The sequence below is a fragment of the Protopterus annectens genome, chromosome 15.part0 (assembly GCF_019279795.1).
Source record: "Protopterus annectens isolate FY-2018-M chromosome 15.part0, PAN1.0, whole genome shotgun sequence".
Lineage (NCBI taxonomy): Eukaryota > Metazoa > Chordata > Ceratodontiformes > Protopteridae > Protopterus > Protopterus annectens.
In genome coordinates, this window is record NC_056749.1 from 255,303,682 (window position 1) to 255,329,384 (window position 25,703).

The 25,703-nt window shown below is 41.1% G+C and overlaps 1 protein-coding gene across 1 annotated transcript in view; it reads right to left on the reverse strand.

The window, feature by feature from the left end:
• The window catches only part of ATRX (ATRX chromatin remodeler), a 3,779,564-nt gene that overhangs the window by 344,866 nt on the left and 3,408,995 nt on the right, over window positions 1–25,703 (reverse strand). The window contains exons 28-30 of the mRNA XM_044057254.1: window positions 20,525–20,588; window positions 19,082–19,259; window positions 12,507–12,704 (exon numbers count right to left, since the gene is read on the reverse strand). Of these exons, the coding sequence (XP_043913189.1) occupies window positions 12,507–12,704; window positions 19,082–19,259; window positions 20,525–20,588 (440 nt within the window). The remainder of the gene's footprint in view (window positions 1–12,506; window positions 12,705–19,081; window positions 19,260–20,524; window positions 20,589–25,703) is intronic.

Genomic DNA, 25,703 nt, shown 5'->3' on the forward strand with positions numbered 1-25,703 from the left:
TAAAAGCCTGCATCCAAAATCCCAGTCTCTCCCTTGTTTCTTGAGCTCCCCCACCTATTTTATCATCATCCCTTTCCCCTTTGAAATATAGTTTTCTGTTTGTGCTATGTACATGAGTCTTAACTGTATAGCTCTGAAATACCCACTCAAATTGGGTAAACCCAATCTACCCTGTTCTACTGGAAGACTCGGTTTATCCCACTTGAATCTTCCATATTCCCCTCCCAGATAAAAGTCCTTTAGCTCTTTTAATTGCTACCACAATGTCTCCTCTGGTTGATAAAAATATGTCTGGCCTGTGTACAAGACTAAAGGGACTAAAAACATTTTAACTGCTTGTATCTTATTAGCCATATCCATGTAACAAAGCTTTCATTTTCTCAGTTTTTGTATTATCTTTTGTTTAGTCTCTTCTCACATATCCTTAGCTGCCACAATAAAATCATTTTTAATCCATAATCCTAAATCCTTCACTTTATCATGTCCCCATAAATATGGATATTGCTAAAACAATTTGTGTGGGGGTACATAATTTACCACTATTATATTTATTTTAGCTTTATTAATTAACCCAGTCATTAACCCAATTATCCTTATTCCTTTATTTTATTCTCTTCCTTACTAATATTTCTTCTCTATCCATAATTGTCTTCCATACATCCTCAGAAATAATTTCTACATCTCTGATACGAAGTACTAATGTATTCATCTGTATTTTGAATAACTTCCTTTTCTATTAGTAATAGTAAAAGCCCCTTTTGTTTCACTATTTATTATTTGCCAACTGGAGCACTATTTTACTAGTTTTGCTAATGTTAAACTTGCATTTTTTATTACTCAAATACCTACTTATTGTATTACTTACTGTTTAAATTGCTATTTCATGTTAACTCTGGAGATTTTCTCCACAGGCCTCCGCTAAAAAGGGGTTCTTGCCCAGTCGGACATACCAGGTCAACAAATGTCAAATACATAAATAAATATTGTATCCCAAAAAGATCTGAAACAGCCTCAAAATGTTCCACTACACTGTAATGTCTCTTTCTGGTTTTGCCAGGTATAAAATATCATCTGCAAATAAAGCCAGCTTTTCTTAACTATTGCACCAATTATATCCTTTAACTTCTGAATCCCTTATTTTTTTGCCAATGGTTCTAAATATGATGCAAATAATAAAGGGGAATGAGGACTCCACTGGCTGGTTCCTCTACTCAAGCAGAAATTATCAGAAAGGACCCTACCCACTTCAATTTTCACCTTTGATCCCTCATATAGTACAGTTGTGATCATAAATGTAGATGCTCGAGTGTATTCACTGTTGCAGTTCTCACATATGGGTTATTCGGCTCCCGGTAGCCCTCAGTCGGCTCGAATATGAGAGTCCTTGGTATATGACATCAGCTGCTGCCAGTTGTAAAACTGATGTCAGTACGTCAGGTATAAAGGGAGGCAGCCAATGCCATTTCCTCAGTTTTTCTTACCTTAACTGTCAGGAGCCCCCAAAAGAAGGCTAACACAGGAATGGTAGCACCCTGGACACATGTCATACAAAAAGTAAAAATCTATAGTCTGTGCCTTAGGAAAAAAGGGGGAATGGAGGGTGGGAAACCAGGACTGCAACAGTGAATACATTTGAACATCTACATTTATGTTAAGTGTACACAACTGTACTATGTTCTTCATGTTTCACTGTTGCAGTCCTCACATATGGGTTGATTCCCAAAGCCCAGTAAGACGACAAAGGGGGGAGGAAGGATCACAGATTAAGGGTTGGTAAAGAGGCCCTGCAAAACTGCAGAGGCAAAACTAGCCCTGAATTTAGAAAACAAAGGTAGATTGTAATGCTTTGTGAAAGTATGGACAGAAGACCAAGTAGCTGCTTCTAGAATGTCCTTAGTAGGCACACCTCTCAGAAAGGCTGCAGAGGTAGAGGCTGCTCTAGTAGAATGGGTTCCTAATACCCTGAGGGGGAACCTTCCCATGCTGCAGGTAATAAAAGTGAATACAATGAGCAATCCATTTAGAGATGGTTTGTTTTGAAATAACTTTACCCTGAGCCCCAAGAGCACAATTAACCAATAACTGCTCAGATTTTCGAAAGGATTTAGTCCCAAGTAAAATCTCAGCTGTCTATGCACATCAAGAGAGTGCAGAATCCTTTCCCCTTTATTTTGGGGATTGCTGAAAAATGTAGGCAGGTGAATAGACTGTTTAAGGGTTAAACCGGAAACCACCTTAGGCATAAAGGAGGGATTGGTTCTCAGAGAAACCTGATCTGAGTGAAAAATAATGAACGGTTCTACTGCCATTAAGGCTTGCAGCTCAGATACCCTTCTAGCTGAAGTAATAGCTAAAAGGAATGCAGTCTTCCAGGATAGAAACTTCAAATCTGCAGATGCAGCTAGTTCAAAGGGCGGCAGAGTAAGTTTCTCCAGGACAAAATTAAGATCCCAAGCAGGAGTAGGAGCTCTTCTGGGAGGTCTAAGATTACTAGCTCCCCTCAGGAACTGCTTCATCGAGGGGTGAGAAAAAATGGGTTGCTCAAAAGAACAATGAGCCAAAATTTCTGAAGCGTGAATTTTGATTGAAGAAGAGGAAAGTCCACCATTAAGCAATCCTGCTAGGTGGTCAAGAATGAGTGAAAGCGAAGGATGAGAAGAGTCTTCTCCTTTAGATAGCACCCAAGAGCAAATCTCTTCCATTTATCTGCATAGGATTTTCTTGTGCTAAGCCTCCTGGCCTCATGAAGAACTTCAACCACCTGTTGGGAAAGATTTAAAGTATTAGCCAGGCAGTTAAATGCAGAGTTTGAAGATGAGGATGAAGGAACTTGCCCCCTCCCTGAACCAACAGATCTGGTACCAGTGGAAGACGCCAAGGCTGAGCCTGGAATAGGCTCCAAAGGAGGGGATACCAATGCTGCCTGGCCCAATCTAGAGCTATCAGAACAGCCTTTGTTTTTTTTGTCCCTTATCTTTAGCAGCACTTTGGGAAGAAGAGGCAGAGGAGGGAATGCATAAACTGAGAGATGTGTCCATGGGAAGGACAATGCATCCACCCTCCAAGCTTTGTTGTGAAACTCCCTGGTGCAGAAGGTTGGAAGATGACGACTGGTGTGAGAAGAGAAAATATCCACTTGTGGGGTGCCTCAATGATGTGTGATGCGATGGAAAATGTCCTTGTTCAGTTGCCACTCGTTAGGATCCAGAACATGTCTGCCCAAATGATCTACCAAGGAGTTCAGCCTCCCTGGAAGATAGTGGGCTATTAGATGTAAGCCCATGGATGCTGCTATGGACCAAGGTCTCATGCTTTCCCTACACAAGGGGTAAGAGTGTCTCCCCTTGCTTGTTGATGTATCACATGACTGTGGTATTGTCTGTCCTGATCAGCAGAGTAGGTCCTTGAAAGCCAGCAAGGCCTGCTGCACTGCCATCAATTCTTTTAAGTTTATGTGCAGATGAATCTGCTGGGTGTCCCTTGTATGCCCCTGCCCTCCAGAAGAGCTCCCCCATGCAACATCTGAGGCGTCTGTGGTGAGAGTCTGGCTGGCAAGCGGTGGGTGGAAAGGCAGACCCTTGCTCTGAGAACAGGCTGTCACCCACCAGAGGAACTCCATTTGTAGACAGGGAATCAGGGGAAGAATCAAGTCTAAGTCCTGTGTGTGTTGACACCAAAGATTCTTGAGGTACCATTGAAGTTTTCTCATATGCAGCCTTGCATATAGGATCATCAAAATACATCAAGCCATGAACCCCAGTGCTTGCAGGAACTGCCTTTCAGAGAGAGCTGGGTCATACTTGCCAAGTTCATGAAGTAAGCGGAAAGATCTTGCGTCTGTTGAGGGAGGAATACCATCTAGGTGGCTGTATTCAGACTCGCTCACAGGAAAACAATCTCCCTTGAAGGAACCAACTTTGACTTCTTTTCATTGAGTGTGTAACCCAAAGAGGTGAGAATGTTCTTCACGAAACACAAACCCTTTTTTACTTGTTCTGGGGAGTTTGCTTGAAAGAGACAGTCGCCCAGGTAAGGATACATTTGAATGTTTCTCTGCCTGCAAAAAGCAATGGCTGGAGCCAGGCACTTCGTAAAAACACTGGGAGCAGTAGATAAGCCAAAGGGCAATGCAGAGAATTGAAAGTGTTGCTCCCCAGGCCTGAAGCGAAGGAACTGCCTGCAACTTTCCCTTATTGGTATGTGTAGATAAGCCTCCTTGAGATGCAAAGTTACCAGCCATGAATCCTTGCCCAGCAATGGTAGTAATTGTTGAAGGGTGAGCATCCTGAATTTAGGAATCACCAGAAAAGTATTTAGAATGAACAGATCCAGAATAGAGCGCCAGGTGTCCCCTTTCTTGGGTACCAGAAAAAGCCTTGAATAAAAACCTAGGCCTGCCTGATTTGCAGGAACTGGTTCTATAGCCCCCATAGTCAGTAGAGAACAAATTTGAGTTTCTACCTCTGCCCTGAAAGGTCTGGATATATCTGGTTATCCGTGTAAAATAGGGAAGGTGTGAAAACAAAACTTGTAACCTTGGTTTAATCTATTGAGAACCCATTTGTCATCTGTGATGTTAGACCATACCTCTGTGAACATGGCTAACCTTCCGACCAAAGGAAACCCAGGGTACAGAGAGGTAGACACAAGAAGGCCGGAGTCATTGAGAATGTTTGCTTTGGGAAGCTGGCTTAGAAGTCCCCAATTTAGCAGAAAAAAAATGCCATTGTTCTGCCATCTGAGGGGCAGAAGCCTTCCCTCTGGAAGATTTGAAACCCCTAGGCCTAGAGCGACCCTGCTAGCCAGGATCAGGGAAAGACCAATTCTTAGAAGGATAATGCCTTCTAAACCGAGGAGGTTGAACCTAAAGGAAATCTTTTACAGCTTGCATAGATTTTGTCTTATCCTCCAACTTCTTTAGTACCTCCTCAACCTTATTACCAAAAAGATTGTCCTTGTGCAAAGGAACATCCGGCAATTTAGATTTAACTGCTTCAGAAAGAGGCTGCTCCGAGCCAAGCATGCCTTCTAATTACGGAACCAGTGGCTGCTGCTCTGCAGGAAGCCTCCAACGTGTCAAAACCACAATGAAGTGAATGCTTATTAACTAAAGTGGCAGAATTCAGTAAGTCTTGTAAATCTTTGTTCTCCATCATGGAAGGAATATCTCCAAGTTTAGCCTTAACAGCCTCCAAAGTATGCTGCTGATACTTAAGCAGGTGAAAAAGACAATTCACAGATCTAATGGCAAGAGTTGCAGAGGTATAAGACTTTTTTACCCTACCTGTCCAATGCCCTGGATTCCTTAACAGAAGGCACAGGGTTTTTAGTAACAGTAGCCTTAACACCCCTGGGGCCTTGAGAAATAATTTCTGGATCAGCAGTAGGGTTTTTAAAAAGGAATTGATGAGATTCAGGAACCCTGTAATACCTATCTGGTTTTCTGGGGGCGGGAGAGACAGAATTAGGAGTTAAAGAATTTTCCATGAAAACATCATCCACAACTTCCAAAACTGGAGGTATAGCCAGAGGCTTATGCTGTGGCAAATCTAAAAATTCCAATTCTTTTCTTAGATTGTGGAAAATCCTGACATTCCCATTTAAAATGCTCCGTAAAAGTATTCAAAGTATTTCCAAAGGAAAAATCTTCTGAAGTCCTCAGCATCAGAATCCTCAAATCCAGAAAAAAAGTTGAGAATTTCCTTCTTCACCAGCAGAGATACTGGAAATCTCAGAATATGAGACCGAAAAAATATCAGGAGATAATTCCCTAGCCCTCTTTGAAAGGGGGGTAATGAGAGCCCCTAATCAGGGAAAGAAGATCACCAGCCATCTTTACCAACTGGGACTGAGGTACAGGAGGGGAGGCCGATGCCTGCTTGTGAGTAGGTTTGCAGCTGAAAGGTTTACTAGCAATCTGGAGGGACTCAGGAGGCCTAGCAACTGCAGAAGTCTGAATTAAGGTAGTCGGTCTGGTTCTGGTCTCATGTCGAAAAGAGGAGGCATCAGAAGCGGCTTTGGACCCATCTGAGGCGGAGAAAGGTGGAGGGTCTGAAGACGAAATAGCAGCCTGCGGCATGGAGGACTCCGTAAAGGTCTCGGCAGAGGCTTGCAGCTGAAAATCTGCGGACTGTAGTGGCTGCGAAAGTGCCTCACTGACTACTGCTGTGCTGATGACCAATTTCACCGGTGCGTCGTCAATAGATTTAACCTTAGGCCTGTCGCGGTCCTTGTCTTTGCGTTTCCTAGGTATATCCGAAGTCGGGAGACCAGAAGACCCCATACCGATGAACTTAGGCCAGACTCCGAAATGCTTATATAAAATCTTAGCTCTACAGTGTATGGTACGCGGGTTAAAGGAAGCACAGAGATCTCAGTTAGGGATGTCATGGTCAAGACCCAAACAAGTTACATAATAGGAATGGAAATCACGGTGTGGAATCTGTTTTCCACAGGCAAGATAGTTATTAACTTTATCTCACATTCGTTAAAGCAAGAAGAGAGGATCCCCAACGGGGTACTTATCTGAAGGAGTCTTCAACTTGGTAGTCGGAAAGCGAAGCAAAGGTAAAAGGCCGACTGGCACTAGTGCGACTTGCATCTGCTTCAGGCTCCGTGGCAAGAAAGACTGAGGAAAAGGTGTCGGCTGCCTCCCTTTATACCTGACGTACTGACATCAGTTTTACAACTGGCGGCAGCTGAAGTCATATACCAAGGACTCTGGTTATTCGGGCCGACTGAGGGCTACCAGGAGCCGGATAACACATATGTGAGGACTGCAACAGTGAAACACTAAGAACATATCCTCCTAATCAACCTTCTAATTATTTCAGGAAATGCAAATGCTTCCATTGCTCTGCTCATAAAGTCCCAGCTTACTCTGTCAAATGCTTTCTCTGCATCAAGACCCACCAACAACAATGGTATTTTCTTACATTTTACTTGCCTCCCCTCCACAAAAACACAATGATCCATATCTATCAGTTTTGGCATCACTTTTGCCATTCTTTTAGCCATTACAGACATGAACACTTTTTAATCATGGTTTAGTATTGAAATGGGCCTATATGAAGCTTGATCTGATGGATCTTTACCCACTTTAGGTATTACAGTTACTACAGCTTTCTTCCAGGATGTTGGTATTCCTCCTCTTAAAATAGTGTTAAACAAAACCTTCTAGATCGTTATCAGTTGTTCCCTCCTAGATTACACTTTTCCACAGGAATATCATCTATTCCTGGGGACTTTCCTGTAGAATGGTTATACATCACACGTTTTTATCTCATCTTCTTCTATGCTAACCATTAGTAACTGAGCCTCATCTACCTCAACCTTGGCATACCTCTAACCTGAGCATATTTAATTCTCCCATAAACATTGCCATGTATATCCTTTCTTGATTTTCATATTTCACTGCTTTATTGAGACACTCTTAGAACTTCAAATATTTCTAATACCTCTATAGGATTTCTTGTTGCCTTCTTTGTTTTATGCTCCCTAAGTTTGATAACAGCCCTTTCTAATTTCTGTTGCCTGAGTCATTGTGCTACACATTTTTGTGCTCTAGTGTTGTTATTAAAAGACAGCTGCTTAACAGCAACCTTTCAAACTCATGCATATTATTGAGGTAATCCCTTATTTTCTGTCTAGCATTCTGCAGTTGATCCTCCTCTTGTTCTGAGAGATTCTTCCTATTCTGGAATACTTTAACATTTGTCAGCCCCTCTAAATAATTCTTGTTACTTCTTTAAACATAGCTCCCTTTCTTTATTTCCCCCTATTTTTAAAATCCACCTTAATTTTATCCCATTCCCTAGCAATATTTTCTGTAGAAATTTCTATCCTCTAACAGCTCCTGAATAAGCTACACTACCCATTCCTTAAATTCCTTTTTTCAACGGATACGTGGGAAAGTGCACTCTGCATTTTTTAATATAGTTCACTACTCTTTTTTTTTGTATTTATCTGTGAGGCCATTTACATTTAAAGACATTGCAGAAAGCATCATTGTATTAGAAAGTTATTATTAGCACCTTTTTTGTTAAATGTCTAGATCCAGCTTTTGTGTTACATGTATACACTTGTTTGGCAGGCTGAATATTTGCACAGTTGTTTCTTGTCATATCCATTTGAGCCTATGTCACATCTTATAACACTTTTTGTTTTATTTAAGGTCCTCAAACAAAATAAAACACTCCTAATACTCCCTAAAACCTGCTAACTTAATACTAACATACAAAACTAAGTACACCTTCGAATATTGAAGTTTCACCCTCCTAATAGGAAAACAAGTCCCAAACTGACAGCCACACACTCAGACTTGAGATAACCTAAGAGAAAGGTTATTCATGCTAAGAAACATGGTGCACCCTGTCCTTCTACTAAATGCTGACTGGTTTTGTCTCATCTTTACAGCTCTCCCAACTGGAAAACTCCTGAATAATTTCAGGGAACATTAACTACCTTGGGAAAACCCCTGAATGCTTTCATAGAACATTATCTCTAACCAATTTATATTTTCTTTTTTCCTCAGCCAATCACTCTCCAACACACTGTAGCCAGTTTCTCCATCATATTGTCTTCATGGAGACATCAGAACCAGGCATCCAAGTGTTAATTGGTTTTGTCTTTTCTTTACAGCTCTCCCAGCTGGGAAACCTAATTAATGCGTTCAGAGGACATTATCTCCTAGCTAATTTCTCTTTCAGTTTTCGTAAGACAATCACTCTCCACAAGACTCGACAGTTTCTCTTAATCAGATTGCTTCCATGGAAACACGAAGAACAGCCACATAACTGCTACTGAGCATACATGTATTTGCTAGAAAAAAATCCTCATAATATTCAATGTTCTTTTTCATTTACTTTCTCTCTCTTAAAACTTGTTACTACATCAATATAGGGTCTTTAATCCAGTCATTCCTCCATGCAAGAATGAGAAAAAGCACATTATTTTTTCTTTTATCATGCTTTTTAAACAGTTTTTTAACACTTTTTTTCACAATGCAGTGCCTACACCTTTTAAAGCTGAAGAAGAAGAGAGCCAGAAGAAGGGAGAAAGAAAAAAAAACAGTAGCACCTGTCTACAATCCCCATTACACTTAAAATAACTGAAAAAATGACTTTATAGCATGTAAAGAAAACCGCATGCCACAAAATTAGTACTACTTAAGAAAAAAATATTTCCTTTCAGTTAACCTTCTCCCTCCTCTTTCCTCCCCAAAGGACTTTTCTGAATATTAATGACATGAAATAGGGCATATGCTTTACAGTCCTCCATAAGTCCAACAAATTCTGAAAAAGACCAATATTTCTAGATTTTCTTGTTCTGTCATATTTCACAAATAGAACTACTGCACTGTAATCCCATATTAAGTCACAAGTTTCATTACTGTTCATCTCCGAAATCCTGTCTCTAGAGTCTTCTAGTCAACTTTTGTGCTCCCTTCCTTCTCTTCAACATTTTCCATTAAAAAGTTGGAAAAGTTTCACAGGTATAGCCCCTTTGTGGTCTTTGTTACCAGATGACAAAGAAGCAGAATGTCCTCCTGTTTCACAGCTTACTTTTTGTTGGACAAACTTTTATATTTCCTCTTTAGCAGGTACTTCATCAAAAAATTAGTTTGTCCCTTCAAGGAAGAAAACTTTAAAGAAAGCTGGATACAGCAGTTTGAATCTTAAACATGCATCTCAACATTCCCTGAATAGTGGAATAAATTTGCTGCTCTTCTTCTGTCTGTTGTACAATGAGTAATCATTCTCCACAAACACACTGCTGTCTCCCACTTTTAGTAGTTTGTCCTTCTGCCTCAGTTTTGTCAAAATCGACTCCTTCTGCTGGTAGGATTGCATCTTTACTATTAAAGGTCAAGATTACTTTCTTATAGCCTGGTTTGGAGCAATACATACGATGTGCCCGTTCAACTAACAACTCCTGCTTTGGAATACCAGTCTAGTCGCTTGTTTGTGATTTCATAACATTAATGCAATCTGTTCCTTCCAGCTTCTCTGGTATAGCTGAAAATCTCAGATTTGCCCTATGTCCTCTGCCCTCTTGTGTATTCAGCCAGCCTTTTTTTCATTTCAACTTCTGATTTTTGCAGCTTTATCATCTCATCAGAATATCTGTTTAAAGCTTCTCCCAATTTTTCCAGCCTTTTGTTCTTTGTGTTGATAAACTCAATCAGTGTTTTGCTTTAATCAGGTCTGTATGCAGTTGTCTTATATCTTCCTGTAAGTTACTGAAGTCACGTGTGAACACTGTACTTATTTTTGCTGAACAGCTGCAGAACTTTCCCCAGTCAGTGTTTCTTCCTCACTTTTTGTAGCTGAGTTTTCCTGGTCTTATGTATTTCTTTATTCCAGGCATCCAGGCAGTACATTTACTAGCCAGTTACTGAAATTTACCCATAAACACAAGTCTACTGGCCTTCTCTGCTGACATTTTGTTTTCACACTGGGAGAGCTAGAAATAAGCTGTTACTCAATGTGCAGTCATCTTGGAAGTCCTAAAGACATGTAATGCTTTACAAAATTCCAGCTAACTGTGCTGGCAAATGTTACACATCCACCATGTCTCTATTTACATATAATTCTGCAACATATGTTCCCTAAAGATGTACATAACACAGTTATTTGTGGTGATTTCAATATCAGTGCTACTGGGAAAGAGAGACTGCCTCTGAACAAAATGTTGTAGCAATTTATCCTGGCCCAAACAATTCAAGTTCCTATTCATGCTACTACAAGAACTGGCTCTACCCTCCACACACGACCTAACACAACCAACATACAAAACAGGTGTCTTCACAATGAAATACTCCCCAGTGCTCTGAGTGACCACTTGCTCATTAAATCTATTGGTCATTCAAAACATATTAAAAAACCCTCCTCAAATAATTGAAAAAACATCTTTCCCTAAGAAGCTGCCAAACATCATCAGCCTACCCAGTGCTACAGAATGGACACCTCTGTCTGCCATGTCTGAACCCACATCTTCCTTAGAGTTTTTCAACACAAAATCAACCACAATTTAGGATTCAATGCACCCCCTAACAAAAAGAAGGCTTAGGTAACACTGCTGTCCATGGCTTTCAGTGGATTTTAAAAACAAAATTAAAGCCAGAGATTCAGCCTGGAAGAACTGGAAAAGGAACCCAACAATACAGAACTACACCAAACTTTTCTGAGTTTAAGGAAAGAAATGAGAATTACAACAGTGAGGATGATGTACACGTTTTGAGGTAATGTCAATGAAGTAAGAGTTGAAGTTAGTAACAGTTTGTAGAGGAGTGAGAGAAGGGCTAGGATGAGGAGTTGATGGGTTACCAGGATGAAGGATTTTATTAATTGTATGTCAGAATTTCTTAGGGTTTAGTATGTGAGTTTTAGGGGGATTAGAGTAGAAGTTTCTCTTGTCATTGATTACAGCTTTTTTAGTAATGTTACGAAGGAGTCTATATTGTTGTAGGTAAGAGTGGAGTTTAGTTTTGGACCAAAGTTTCCAAGTTTTATCCCTTTGAGCCATATGGGAGCGAGTGGGAGGAGTTAGCCAAGGGGATATAGTAGATTTTATTCTGACATGGTGTACAGGAGCAAGAGAACTGAGTATGTTAAGAAATATATTATTAAATTCTGTGACAGCTTCATTGAGTTGTATATGTCTGAGAAAGGACCAGTTGATAGCAGAGAGTTGATACACACACACACACATATATATATATATATATATATATATATATATATATATATACACACATTAGTCTCACGCACACATATACGTGTGTGTGTGTGTGTGTATATGTATGTATATATATATATATATATATATATATATATACTTATAAAGCAAACACAAATAATTTATCTATTACACAAAAAATTCACTCTGATCAGTGCACAACTTGTTTGTGTAAACAGTTTAACTAAAGATAACTTTTCTTTCAACCCTCTCTCCCTTCCACTTGGTTATTTCTCCTCAACTGTCAGCTGTCTGCAGTTGCAGTGTGCGAGAATTCTTACAAGTAAAAAATACTTGTATTATGAATATTAAAAATTTAACAGTAACTTGTCTGTCATTTCAGTGTTCTGTTTTAATTAAGTCTTACAAAATCAAGGTCCTGTTTTTTTTTTAATTTAGATAATGCACCACATTAACATCTACTTGTTAAATTGTTTAACCCATCTGCTTTCATAAAGTGTGGCCAAGTCAGAAGTTACACTGCATGAATTGCATGTCTGCTGACTTGAACAAAAACTTCCTTAGACGAGTCAAAAATGCGTTAGATTAGACTAACCCTCACTTACTAGGTTTGTTGTGATACAAATAGATTTGTACACCTTTTCTTCTGCTCAAAATACAGCTTGAATCAAGTTAAACAAAGGAAACCTCTCAGGCAAGTCTGCAGGACATATAAGATTGCAATGCGTGTATAAATATGCTGTGTATTCCAAATACTTGTCTTCATCTGAATACAAATGAGAACATATTTTCATAGTCTGCTTTACCTTTGGTAGTACAGGTGTATATTTTGCTTTGTTCTTCTCCTCAGAGTTGGGATCATCCAGCTGGTCTGGTTCAAAAGAATAAAGCTCTGCTAACTCGTTCATCGTGAAGTGACGCTCAATCTGCTGCTGATCAACAACACGGAAAGAGAGAGACTGTTTTGTCACCTGGCGGTCATAAATTTTCTCCTCCATGGTACCCTAGTCAGTGTGGAAAAAAGTATGTCTTAGCTGACAGATCTTCTACTTGCAATACAGAAATCAACAATCATTAAATATTGGAACCTTCTAAAACTTATGGCAGTCTAAACCTTAATTTCACCATCAAACTATAGCATGCAACAGAAATGCCTAAGACTGCAGGAAGACAAGTATATTGACAATAACTTAAAGTCAAAAGTGCAACTTAAACACAAGGCTAACTGACAGGGAGGTTGTGGCACAAGCAATGAGACACAATCAGAGCACTATAGTGAAACAACTATCTCCCACCAGAAGGCAGCCACTTACATTTTCTGAGATCTTAACCACTCCACCAACACACTGGATATTTTGCATGGTACATAAATACTGTAGTCTAAAAGATTTGTCAAGGATGATTTCAAAATAATTAAGTGATAAGAAGGTGAAGGAAAGCGTAGGACAGTCACAAAATGGATTCCTATAAAACTGACTAATGACAAAGGAGGAAGGAAAGAAATATGTGTACATATACTCATAAGCTCATGTGCTACAACATGAAATTCTAACAAATTTACAGTTGCACTTCCCTAAAAGAAAAACTACCCCACAATTTGTTATACATAATTAAGCTGTCCCCCACACTGCTAAAATGTTTTAACATTATTTTATATACTACAAACATAATACTACAACTGGTAAATAAAAGCAATTTTTTATATTGGCTGCATATTTCAGTAACATTTCATTCTAATTTCACTTTTTACAGTAAAATTAGCCTACAGAATATGCCATTTAACAGTCTTTCCCCCAAAACCATGCATGAAGAGGAAAGAATAGTTGAGTAAAATCTTACCATAACCACAGATGTCCTTCTCTTCCATGTTGCAGTATTCGTAACATGAGGCAATCTCCACCTAGGTGACCCAAACTTCCAGACAGTATACAAAAGACTTTTGCTACTGCGATGTAGTTTGCCTCTCTTTTTTAATCTTTGGATTGGTGTTCTGACCGGGACATACAGTTCACAGGATAATATGTGCGGATGTCACCTTTATGGACTATACTTCCTGTTGCCTTTGTGCGACGTCCGCATGTACCATCCTTAGAAATGAATGCCCCAGTCAGAACAGCAGATGAAGGATAAAAAGGAGAAGCACACTATCATCCAGAGAAATACAAGAATCAAGGGGGAAGGAAGATGGGATAGACTATTGCAAAATGGAGGAGAAGGACATCTGTGGTTATGTTAAGATTTTACACAACTATTCTATGTCCTTCTATTTTCATGTTGCAGTATTCATAACATGAGGGAAGGTACCAAAGGTCATGAAAGGGAAAGGGAGGATGGAACAGAGGAACTTTCCAAAACTAAGCAGGATTGCCCTGGCAAACCCTACTCTCTGGATCTAGAGATGCCATCCAGCTTTATAATGTATGGTAAAGGTGGGGACAGCAGACCATGTAGCTGCCTCCAAGATGGAAGCAGTGTCCAATCCTTGAAAAAAGCCCCAGATGAAGCAACAGCCCTAGTGAAATGAGCTTTCACTGAGGGAGAAAGTTTTATCATGGAAAATATAGCAGAATGAAATGGCCTTAGAAATCCATGAAGAAATAGTCTGTTTTGACATATGTTCTTCCAGAGCCCTGGGGTGAAAGGAAACAAAAAGTCGCTCTGATTTTCCTAAAGGACTTGGTTCTACATAGATAAAATCTGTGTTGTTTATGCACATCCAAAGTATGTAACAACCATTCACTGGAATTTGGGGGGGTATGTAAATTAACACACTGGTTAAGGGACAAATTAACTACCCTGGGCAAGAAAGAGGGGCTAGTATGCAGAGAGACCATATATTTGTGGAAAATGAGGAAAGGTTGAGATACCATTAAAGCCTGGAGTTCAGAGATTCTAGCAGAAATGATGGCCACCAGCAGCACAGCCTTCCAATGGAATGCTAAGTTGTAACAGCAGTATCAAAGAAGATTGGGTGAGTTTTTCCAGTACAAAATTCAAATCCCATGGTGGAGGAACAGGTTTTCTGGGAGGTCTGATATGAAGGACACCTTCAAGAAAAAACTTAACCTCTAGCCTAGAGGCTAAGGGAGGAGAAAGAGGCAGACATGCAGAAATGGAAGATAAGTGGGGTTTTACAGAAGAATACTCCACGCCGGCCTTAAGCAGCTCACACAAGTAAGACAAAACTAGAGGGATATCCACTGAAAATGGATCCAGCTGTTTGTTTACATAACAGATGGACAGCCTCTTCCATTTGGACAAGTAGGATCTCCTAGTATTAGGTTTCTTGTCTTCCTGCGGGACTAGAAGCACGTCCTCAGAGAAAAAGGTGTCAAAAAGGGATCAGAAGCCGATCACCCAAAAAGTTAGGTTCATGGTTGTCAAGTGTGGGTGAAAGAGTGATCCCTTGTCTTGTGTGAGAACTTCCACCCCTGTGAGGTAACTTGTGATGACAGCCCTTGGCTAAATGCAGAACCACCAATGCTGTCTTGGCCAAAATGGGGCCACCAAAAAGATGTTTGGGTTGTCCTGCTCAATCTTCAGTAGGATATTTTGAATAAGCGTGAAGGGGGGACACTGCGTAAAGAAACACCGCTTTCCAAGATATTGAAAGCGCATCCACCTTAAATACTAGGGGGCCTAGGACTCTGGTGTAAAATTGTGGAAGTTGTCGGTTTACAGGGGAGGCAAAATATCTATTTCAGGTGTACCCCATCTGTGGAGAAAGTCCAGAAACACATCCCTGTGGAGCATCCATTTGTGGGAATGAGTCATGAACCTGCCTAATGTGTCTGCCAGAAAATTTTGTGCTGAAGGAATGTAAACTGCTTGTAAGGTGACTTTTGACTGGGAAGCAATGTCCCAAGCATGAACAGCCCTACCTGCAAAGCAGATAAGACTTTGTTCCCCCATGTTTGTTCACATACCAAAGGACTATGGTGTTGTCTGTAAAACGCTTCAGTGGTCCTAGGCAAAGAAAAGATTCGAAAGCTTGAAGAGCAATAATCAAAGCCTTCATTTCTTGGATGTTTATGTGTTACTTCCTTACAGAGGGAAACCAAAGACCCTGGACCTTCAGGTTTCCCAAGGTTGCTACCCAACCCAGGTACAAGGCATCTGTGAACATCTCCTGCACAGGAAGCGGAGGCTGCAGAGGAAGACTTGGGTTCAGGGAAATTTACTGAATCCATCACTGCATTTCTTTCTTCAGACAAGGAAGAAAAGGAAGAACAAAATCCAGGGAGATGTGCATGGTGTGACCAGAGTGATTTCAGATACCACTGGAATCTCCTCATGTGGAGTTTGGCTAAGGGTAACATAGGAATAATGAATGCCATGAATCCTAAAAGTCTGAGAAATTCCCTGGCTATTAAGGAAGTGAGTGGTAGGAGTTGCTGAAAGTAGGCTAGAAGGGATGCACTTTGTGACGGGGGAGAAGTACCATCATGAGATCCGTCCTTATCCTGCACCCCAGGAAAACTTGCTCCTGAGAAGGACTGAGGGAAGATTTCTTATAACTGACACTGAACCACAGGCTTAGAAGCAAGCTGATGGTTGTCTGAAGATTCTTCAGCAGGACTTCTGGATGAGATGCTTGAATTAGCAGGTTGTCCAGGTAAGGATAAACATGTATTCCTTGAAGTCTGCAAAAGGAAATAGGAGCCAAGCATTTTGTGAATACCCTTGGGGCCATGGAGAGTCCAAAAGGGAAAAGCACAGAACTGAAAATGAGAAGAAGCAAAAGAAACAACTACTGCCTGAAAAAGGGATGAATGGGGATATGAAGATATGCATCTATGATGTCCAGAGACACCAGGAAGGCCTGAGGCAGTAGAAGTGGGAACAAGGTTTGGAGGGACAGCATGCGGAAGATTGGAACCTGCAGAAAGTGGATGAGGTGAAACACGTCTAGGATAGGTCTCCATCGGTCATCCTTACCGGGAACTAGAAATATCCCTGAGTAAAACCCTCTTCCTCTTTGCTGGGGAGAGACTTCATGAATGCGTCCCTGTGAAATCAGGCCCTTAAATACCAAAGGGCAAAGAGGAAGCTGGTCTTGGGTGGTTCGAGGGATACCCATGAAGGGTGGAATTGACTTCCAAACCATATAATATCAGATCTGAATGGAAAGCACCCATTTGTTTATAGTAATGTTTGTCCAAGAAGAATGGGGAGATGGTGGGAAAGATCAATATTTGTAGGAATGGGCAGTTAAGTCACAGACCACCTGTTTTGTCTGGAAAGGGGAGCCTTTGAACAGTGACTGGCTGAGTCCTGGAAGAGCCTTTTTGTGTGGCCCTTTCTTGGGAGCAGATGTATGGGTATGGGACTGTTTCTTCACAAAATGTGCCTTGGAAGGATAATTCCTGCTGTACTTAGGAACTGAGGACACAAAAATATGCTTAAGTTCCTGTAACCCCTTCTTTTTTCTTGAAGAGATGTGGAAAAGGCATCAGCACTAGCCCCAAGGAGGGCAGGATTACCAAGAGGAGCATTCATAGTTTTGCCTTGATATCATCAGGCAAAGGTTGTAATCCCAGCCAAGAATATCTTCTTAGGACCAAGCCAGATGCCGCTGACATGGCATATACTTCAGATGCAATCATAGCTGCACTTCAATGAATGACGAGTCACTTGGGAAGAGGCCGTCAAGAGGAAGGAAAGCTGAACCATGCTTGCAGAGTCTTGAAGGTCTGACAGCAGCTGTGAAGCCTGAGAGAGCAAGGCCAAAACATATTTGGACATACTTGTTTGATAATTTATGGCCCTGAAGGCCAGTGAAGATGAAGTGTAGACTTCTTTTACCCAGTCTCTTCATCATCTTACTGTCTTTTTCAGACTGAAGTAAGGAAGTGGAAGACAAAAATTTTGAAGATCTATCTGCAGTCACTGAAATAACAGTAGGATCTGCAGGAGGTCATTTATTAAGAACTTTACAGTCCTCTGGCACCTTGTAAAATCTATCCGGCCTTTTTGGGGCAGGAGGTTGACAGTCAGGTGCTTTGGATACTGACAAAGTATCCAAAAAGGAAGGCAACACAGGGGGTATAGCAGAAGGGGAAGGGGAGTCTAAGAGATCATAGTACCTCTTCTGTACCTCTGAGACCTGATAGCAGTCCCATTTAAAAAGTCTCTCATCCTAGAAATGGTTTCTCTAAAAGATATATCCTCCTCAGGGGAATCAGTACCACTTGACTCCATTTTAGGGCAAGCATAACTCAAAGGAGAAGCTATCTGGGTGGAATAGGCAGGAGACTCATCTGAAGAGGAAACTTCCTCTTCAGAAGGCTCCTGCTCCAAATAAAAGCTCCTTGGAATAGAAGTGGAAGAAGCTGGGGAAGAGAAACAGCAGAGGTAGGTCTCAAAGCCATGAAAAATGCCCTGAGAAAAAAGGCCTGCCAGTCTGGAGTAGGGTCTTGAGGAGGTGAAATATGCTTAAGCTTTCATTTCCTTTTAAGAGGAGGACCTGCATTAGGCTGAGCGGAAGGGACAGATGTAGGCTTCCATCTGCACAGATGACACTCTCTTCAGTGGCTATGTAAAGAAAAAAGTACTTCTTAAGGGCACCCGAAAAAATAAGCTGTAGTTTCCCCTTACCATCATGACTGGACTTCTTCGAGACCTCTGTGGACGTGCTAATGGCAATTTCCTAAGCAGCCCCCAAAGAGGTACCCGCTGCAGGAAAAGAGCCAGTAACTGTAAGGACCTCCAGCCCTTCATTAGCCTCAAGAGGACATCCGAATTCAGAGGCACAGCCATAGAGTTTGGCCTAAGTTTTTTGACCTTCTTTGGATGCTCACTGGACGGACCCGACATACCTTCCATAGCAAGTGCTACTCGCTTCAGTCTCTGGTTCTTCAGATAAATGTTTAAAGCAGAAAGACAACTGCGGAGTGTCTTAGAGACAAACGTCTGACAAATCGAGCATGTTTTGTAATCACGTGCAGACCTTAGAACAGACACTGGTCGTGATCATCTTTGTATGGAATCTGCCTTCCAAAATGGTCCTTGCCTTTCTTAGATGATATGAACCTCAAAAAAACATGCGGTAGCAATAAGTGAATACAAGAAAAATCCCTAGCAGGGCACTTATCTGAAAACAGCAAACACTCAGCGATCAGATGAACGAGAGAGGATGGCATTCAGACTGGCAAAAGAGAAGTTCTGATGATGGCATGTACAGACGTCACTTTTATGGGCTACAGTCCCTGCTGCTTCATGCAACATCCCACGTACCTTGCAGTAGTAAACGTCTTTTGTATATAGGCCAGACGTTTGGGTCACCTAGGTCGGAGAACCCCTCATGTTTTGAATACTGCAACATGGGAATAGGACATCTTTTATTTAAAATACAATCTACATAACTCTAGAAGCAACATACCTGGGCCAAGAACCTATACACAAACACTGGTTTTATTTGTCCAAACCGATACACTCTGAAGATACTCTGAATATCATAGGATGGATTCCAAGATGCATCAAAAATGATCACACGACTGGCAGCCACCAAATTTATCCCAAGGGATCCAGCTTTAGTTGAGATAATAAACAAGCGGCCCCTGTATAAAAAAAAAAAAATCATCTATCTACTTAGATATATATATGCTATCTACTTATATATATATATATATATATATATATATATGCTACCTAGTTAATCACATGCTTTCTTCGCAAGCTCTATAAAAATGACTTCAAAAAAATGACTGCATTGCACTTAAAACAAAAAAAAAATATGCTGAAGCACATTATGTGTCCTTCATCTCTATTACTATGAAAATCCTACTAAAAGAAACACCTAACACTAAGAGCCAAGCACACTTGTAGAGAAGCAGACTTTAGAATTCTTTTTGCTCACTGGAGACTAATGGTTCCTCTGCGTACACCTAACTGGTTCACTCATTTTTTTTGGGTGGGGGTGGGAGCTAAGCATCCCTGTCTTAACAAGAGTTCTTTGGCCCATTCTTTCTTGCCCATGAATCCCAACTCTCTTTCAGTTCTCTGGTTAAAGTCAGGTATTAGGGAATAGGAACATCCTAAACTCTCCCACTGGGAGCAGCCCCCCAGCAGCTCTTCTGACTTTTGATATTACTTTATCTTGAGGTGAAATATGCTTTTCCATGCAGTGTTCCGCTCGGCTTTAAGAATGCAAATGCTCTCGTATGCCACACACTCAGCAGGCTTGGACTCCACTGTTTAACACCCTAGTGCTGCTGCTAGGTGTCACCTCTATGGATAACCAGTACCACCTCCCTCCACCCAGCAAAGGCAGCTGGCAGCAACTGGCAATTCCCATACTCCCCTACCAGCTCGTACAGGCACTCAAGCTGCTATTTGAACTCTGCTCATCTGCAACTTGGTCAGGGCTTTATCCCTCTAAGTCCCTGAGCTGGTTGACAAATATTACATTTTGGTTTATTCAGTGGAACTGTAACATTGGCATAACAATAATTTATTAATTAAAATCAAGTGTAGTCAATTAAATCAGGGACGACTCTGGTATGACAGATATGAGCAAAGGTACCGATGAGGAGGAAATACCCAAAGACAAAACATATGCTAAAGCCCATATAATCACCACTAGTCCTACATACTTGTTCTAGAGTCAGGACTTGGGAGTCGTGGTTCTTTCAGCTATACTGAAATAGACAAAATTTTAATTTCGACTTGTTTAGGCAAGGGCTCTTGGTAGATGGAATAAGTTCCAAAGGCTGCTGACTTCTTCTACAGCCTCCTTTCCCAAGTCAATAAGCAGCATGAACACTAGCTACACTTTCCTCAGTTTAATAACAAGTCAGCAGTTAAACAGAACAAAACAACGTACTTTTTATTTTCCTCCAGGATTTTTGTCACTAAAAAAGATGACACAAATGGATGATATCTGAAGTCTGGATAAAAAAAAAAAAATTATATATTTTATAGTGTTGATGGCTGCTGCTGGAAGTATAGCTCAGAGGGCACAGATTGTGTTAACTTCTCTGAATTCCTTCTTTCAAATGGCTTCAAAAAGGATCAATCTGGGCTAGTGAACCAGTGTTCTATTTTGTTAGGGTTTGGTAATGAGAATCATAACCTGCCATTACTGCGCTTAATTCTGCTAGTATGTAAGAAATTAATCGTGAAGTGTCCGAAACCTCTTAATATTCCACGTACACAATTTCTGAAGATTAGTAATACAGATGGCACATGATGAAGAGGTAGATCAACAGTTGTTTCAGTGAATGTTGTTACTGTAAAAGTAACTCAGTGAAACCAATCTGTGCAACAATGGAGTACTCCCTTTTCAACACAGCTATGCAACCTCGGAGTATGTATTAGTCTGTGTGTGTAAATATGAAGGCTGTCCCCTCACACTGAGGGTGCAGGGAGAAGACTTGCCCTCTGCAAAAAAGGCTTCCTTTAACATTCACTAAAAATGATTCTGACTAACAGGATTCAGTTTTTGCTGTTTGGTAAAATGTCTACTGATCTATCAACATGAATCCAGGCATAAACATCTGAACAAACAGATGTCACAGCAACGTTACTTCAACAGCTGAGAAGGGACAAAAGAAAGACCTGTAATACAATGTTCAATGGATTTACTGCATTGACTACTTAACTGCATCAAGTTGGTCTTCATCCCACCTAAACTGGGATTTAAAATAGTAACCTTTTACGAAACTACAGAAGATCTAAATGGAAACTGGGGAGTACAGTAGCTGATTGAAAACTTCTATAACCTTTCATATATTATACATACACACACACACACACCGTTTACTATCAAAATATCGATGTTCATATGCATGAATGGTCGATATTCTGAAAATGACGTCATCCTGCATGAATACTGAGTGAAAATATCGACTCAATTGATCGACATCAACAGATTCGACATTTATATTGAAACTGGAACATGATAGCAGTATAGGTGCAAATGTACTTTAAACACCTACACTGTCATTCAAGTTTTAGCAGGAGGGCAATCCCCCTGCACCACCCTGTGGGGGGGCTATGCCCCCACACCTCCTGCAAATTAAATATTCTAACTCCGAGATTGCACTACAGTGAGGAAGGGATACATTTCCCAATCTGCACTGTACTGTGACTCTACTCATAACATACAGTTCATATCAGCGAATGCACACTTGCATTAGCTGATGGGTAATCTCGCTCTCCTAACATTCGGCAACATGGAAAGTCGACTAACTAACGTTCGAATTTCCGCATTCTTTGATAGTAAACTCATATACACACACACACACACACATATATATATATATATATATATATATACACACACACACACACACATATATATATATATATATAAATATATACACACACACACACACACACACACATATATATATATATATATATATATATACACACACACACACACACACACATATATATATAATATATACATATATATATTTGGGTCCTAGTGATATTGCTGAAATTACAAATGTCCTAATCCCAAATTGCTAAGACCAGAAATATGAAACGCCACTTGAACAGAAGAACGGTATGCCGAAAGTATTACTCTCAAGGCACTCTTAAAAATGGAGAACATAGATATCTGTGCAGTAACTGAGACCTGGTTCAAGGCTCCAGAGAGCACCCCTGCAATACCAGGCTACAACTCTTACCACACTTTTCGGCCACCAAACCAGGACTGAAACACTAAAGGTGGAGGAGTGTCCACATTCACCAAGGATACTCACAAAACTAGGCTAGTTGCCCAACACAATGCATCTGAAATTCTCCAGGTGCAACTAAAACTAGGTAAGACTGCAATCCAAATTGTAGCCTGCTACAGATGCCCCAACATGCCCCAATAATCTCACTACACCTTTCTAAACATAATGGAAAATATTAAGATACAATGAAACACCCTAATCCCAAGAGTGAACCCTGAGGTACTCCACTTGTCAATTGTGGACAAGGGTAAAGTCATCCACACAGCCTATCTGGACCTCGCCAAGGCCTTCAACACCATCCCCCACTCAGGAATCATAGATAAACGTACTAAACTGGGCATTAATCCCTACGTCACTCAATAGGTTGCCAACTAGCTTAAAGACAGAACCCACACTGGGTGATTTCAACTACCCTGCCATTAACTGGGAAAACTACTCGTGTACCAACACCTTTGCCCAACGGTTCTTGGAATTCATAAATTCAAATGCTCTGGATCAACTAGTCCTTAGTCCAACCAGGGGCTCCAATATCCTAGACCTGGTCATTACCAACATGGGAAATCAATGCTTCACACCTATGGTGACCCCCTCGTTGGTCAGGTCTAACCATAAGCTAATCTCCCTTGACATCCACATCCCACCCACACCTCCCAGTAAGGAAACCTGTGTAAAAAACTTCTCCAAAGCCAACTTCATGCTACTCAAGTCAAAAGTGACAAACGTCGTGACACCCATGCAAACGGGAACTGAAAGTTTGACTGCTGAATCCTACACTAAGGTACTGTATGAGCACATCCACTCGTGCATGAATCGTGTCATCCCCAATAGAACCAAGATGCTCACCTCCAAAAGAAGGAAGCCAATCTGGTGGTCCCTTGCCATAAATAAACTTTACAACAAAAGAAACAAACTGTTGCAGAAGAGAGGAAAATCCCAGGATGCAAAAAACCTCCCTTATCAGCCTCAGTAAGTAGCTGAGATCCCTTATAAAATCCTCCAAAGCTAGTTACGAAAATAAAATAGCCACATATTCCGAAGACAACGACAGGGCATTCTACAGCTATGTCAAGAATCTAAATGGCAATGCTCAGATCTGCTCTGAGCAACAACAGAATGGCATTAAATATACTGATCCAAAGGATATTGCCAATACCCTGGCAGATCGATTCAGTGCAAACTTCACCCCCCCTCAGCCCCTAAAGGGCCAATCTCAATACCGAAAGGTTACCAAATTCCGGTAATAACGGCAATACAGATAAAAAAAAGCACTCTCCAAAGCTAAGAATATAGCATCCATGGGACCAGACAACATCCCAGGCTGTGTACTATATGAACTACAAAATGAATTGGCACTTCCCCTAAGTGTCATGTTTAATCATAGCCTCACCTCAGGCTTCGTGCCCAATGAGTGGCACACAGCTACAGTTATCCCACTCTACAAAGGGGGATCCATCTTGGATCCCAGGAACTACCGCCCCATCAGCCTGACGAGCCTGATCTGCAAGGCAATGGAATGCATTATCATGCAACTTATAAAAAAAGACAATGGCAACCTTCAAACACTGGACCCCACGCAGTTTGGGTTCGTGAAGGGCCAATCTTGTCTCCTGAACCTGACTGACTTCTTCGACTCAATCTCTAGAGCCGTGGATAAGGGTAAGGTCATCCACACAGCCTATCTGGACCTCGCCAAGGCCTTCAACACTATCCCCCACTCTGGAATCATAGATAAACTTACTAAGCTGGGCATTAATCCCTACGTCACTCAATAGGTTGCCAACTAGCTTAATGGCAGAACCCACACTGTAAAAGTAGCAGACTCCAAATCCAGCTCCAGACAATTGACAAGTGGAGTAGCTCAGGGTTCAGTCCTGGGACCGCTCTTGTTTGCCATCAACTTCCCTAAAGAACAGGACAACGCTAAGGGACTCTGGCTAACAAAGTATGCAGATGACTGCAATCTGGGAGCCATTATTGAATCCTCAAATGATGGGGATATTCTACAAAAGGACCTTACAGAAACAGCTGTGTGGTGCCAGAGCCACGGGCTCAAGCTCAATGTCAAGAAATGTACAGTTATCCTCTTTGGGGAAAAAACATGTACCCATGAAATGCCACATAGGTGGGAGAACACTAAATACCGAAAAGTGTAATAAGAGACTTAGGGACACAGGTGGACAGTGGTCTCACCTTCGATAACCACAAGGCCACAACAGTCAGGAAATCATTCTATGTGGCATACATCACTAAGGGCTTTTCATACAGAGTAAAGGAGGTCATTGTCCCACTGTAGTCATCCCTCATTAGACCCATTATATAATACAATCCCAGTTTGGTATGTACCTCTCAAGACATTTGCAACAACTGCAAAGGCCGCAAAAATACCTCACTAAAAGAATCACAGGCCTAAAGCAGATGCCCCATCCTGACCATCTAAAAAAAACTCCAGCTATACTGTGTAGCATATCGTCTACTCAAAGGTGACTGATGCTTAACATACAAGGCCATGTCAAACCCAGAACTGTTGGACATGCTACACTTAAAGAAATCCCAATCCCTCAGAGAGACACGCTCCAGGGATCTAAACCTTGTCATCACGATGACCAAAACATGCTGGAGGGATAGGTTCCTGACCCAGAGATTCCCCAGACTCTGGAATAGACTGCCCATACATCTCCAGCAGAGTGCCTCTTTGGCCCTCTTCAAAAGGAACCTTGATGACTGGATGGAGATAGAAAATTCTCCCAAGGGATCACATCAGTCGACCTGCTACACAGGGGTCCAGGGAAGTAAATACTGTCGGAGAAATAGCCAGGGAATTGTTATGGCTAGGATTGTATAGGCCCTAGGGCCGGATAGCCTAGTACCAAACTATGAAACACACACCACTGAAATAGGTAACATTGAGCATCCGTAGGTTTACATGGACAGCGAAGTACAGTGATGATCTGGAAATATACCCTTTCTATCACTGTAGTGTGTGATTTCGGAGTTGGTATATATAATTAGTTGGGGAAGGGGTGGGTGAAGACCCCCAAATGGGGGGTGCAGAGGAACTTGCACCCCTGCAAAAATGTTGTATGGTATGTTATGTTGGTCCTGTGTGTACTGTGTTGTTTCGGTGGAGTGTGTTTCAGCATAATGATCTTTCGTTCAAGTGGTGTTTGGGACTTCTGGTCACGGCAATTTGGGATTCGGAAATCTGAAATACTGGCGATGTCACTATGACCCATATATATATATATATATATATATATATATATATACATACACACACACACACACACACACACACATATATATATATATATATAT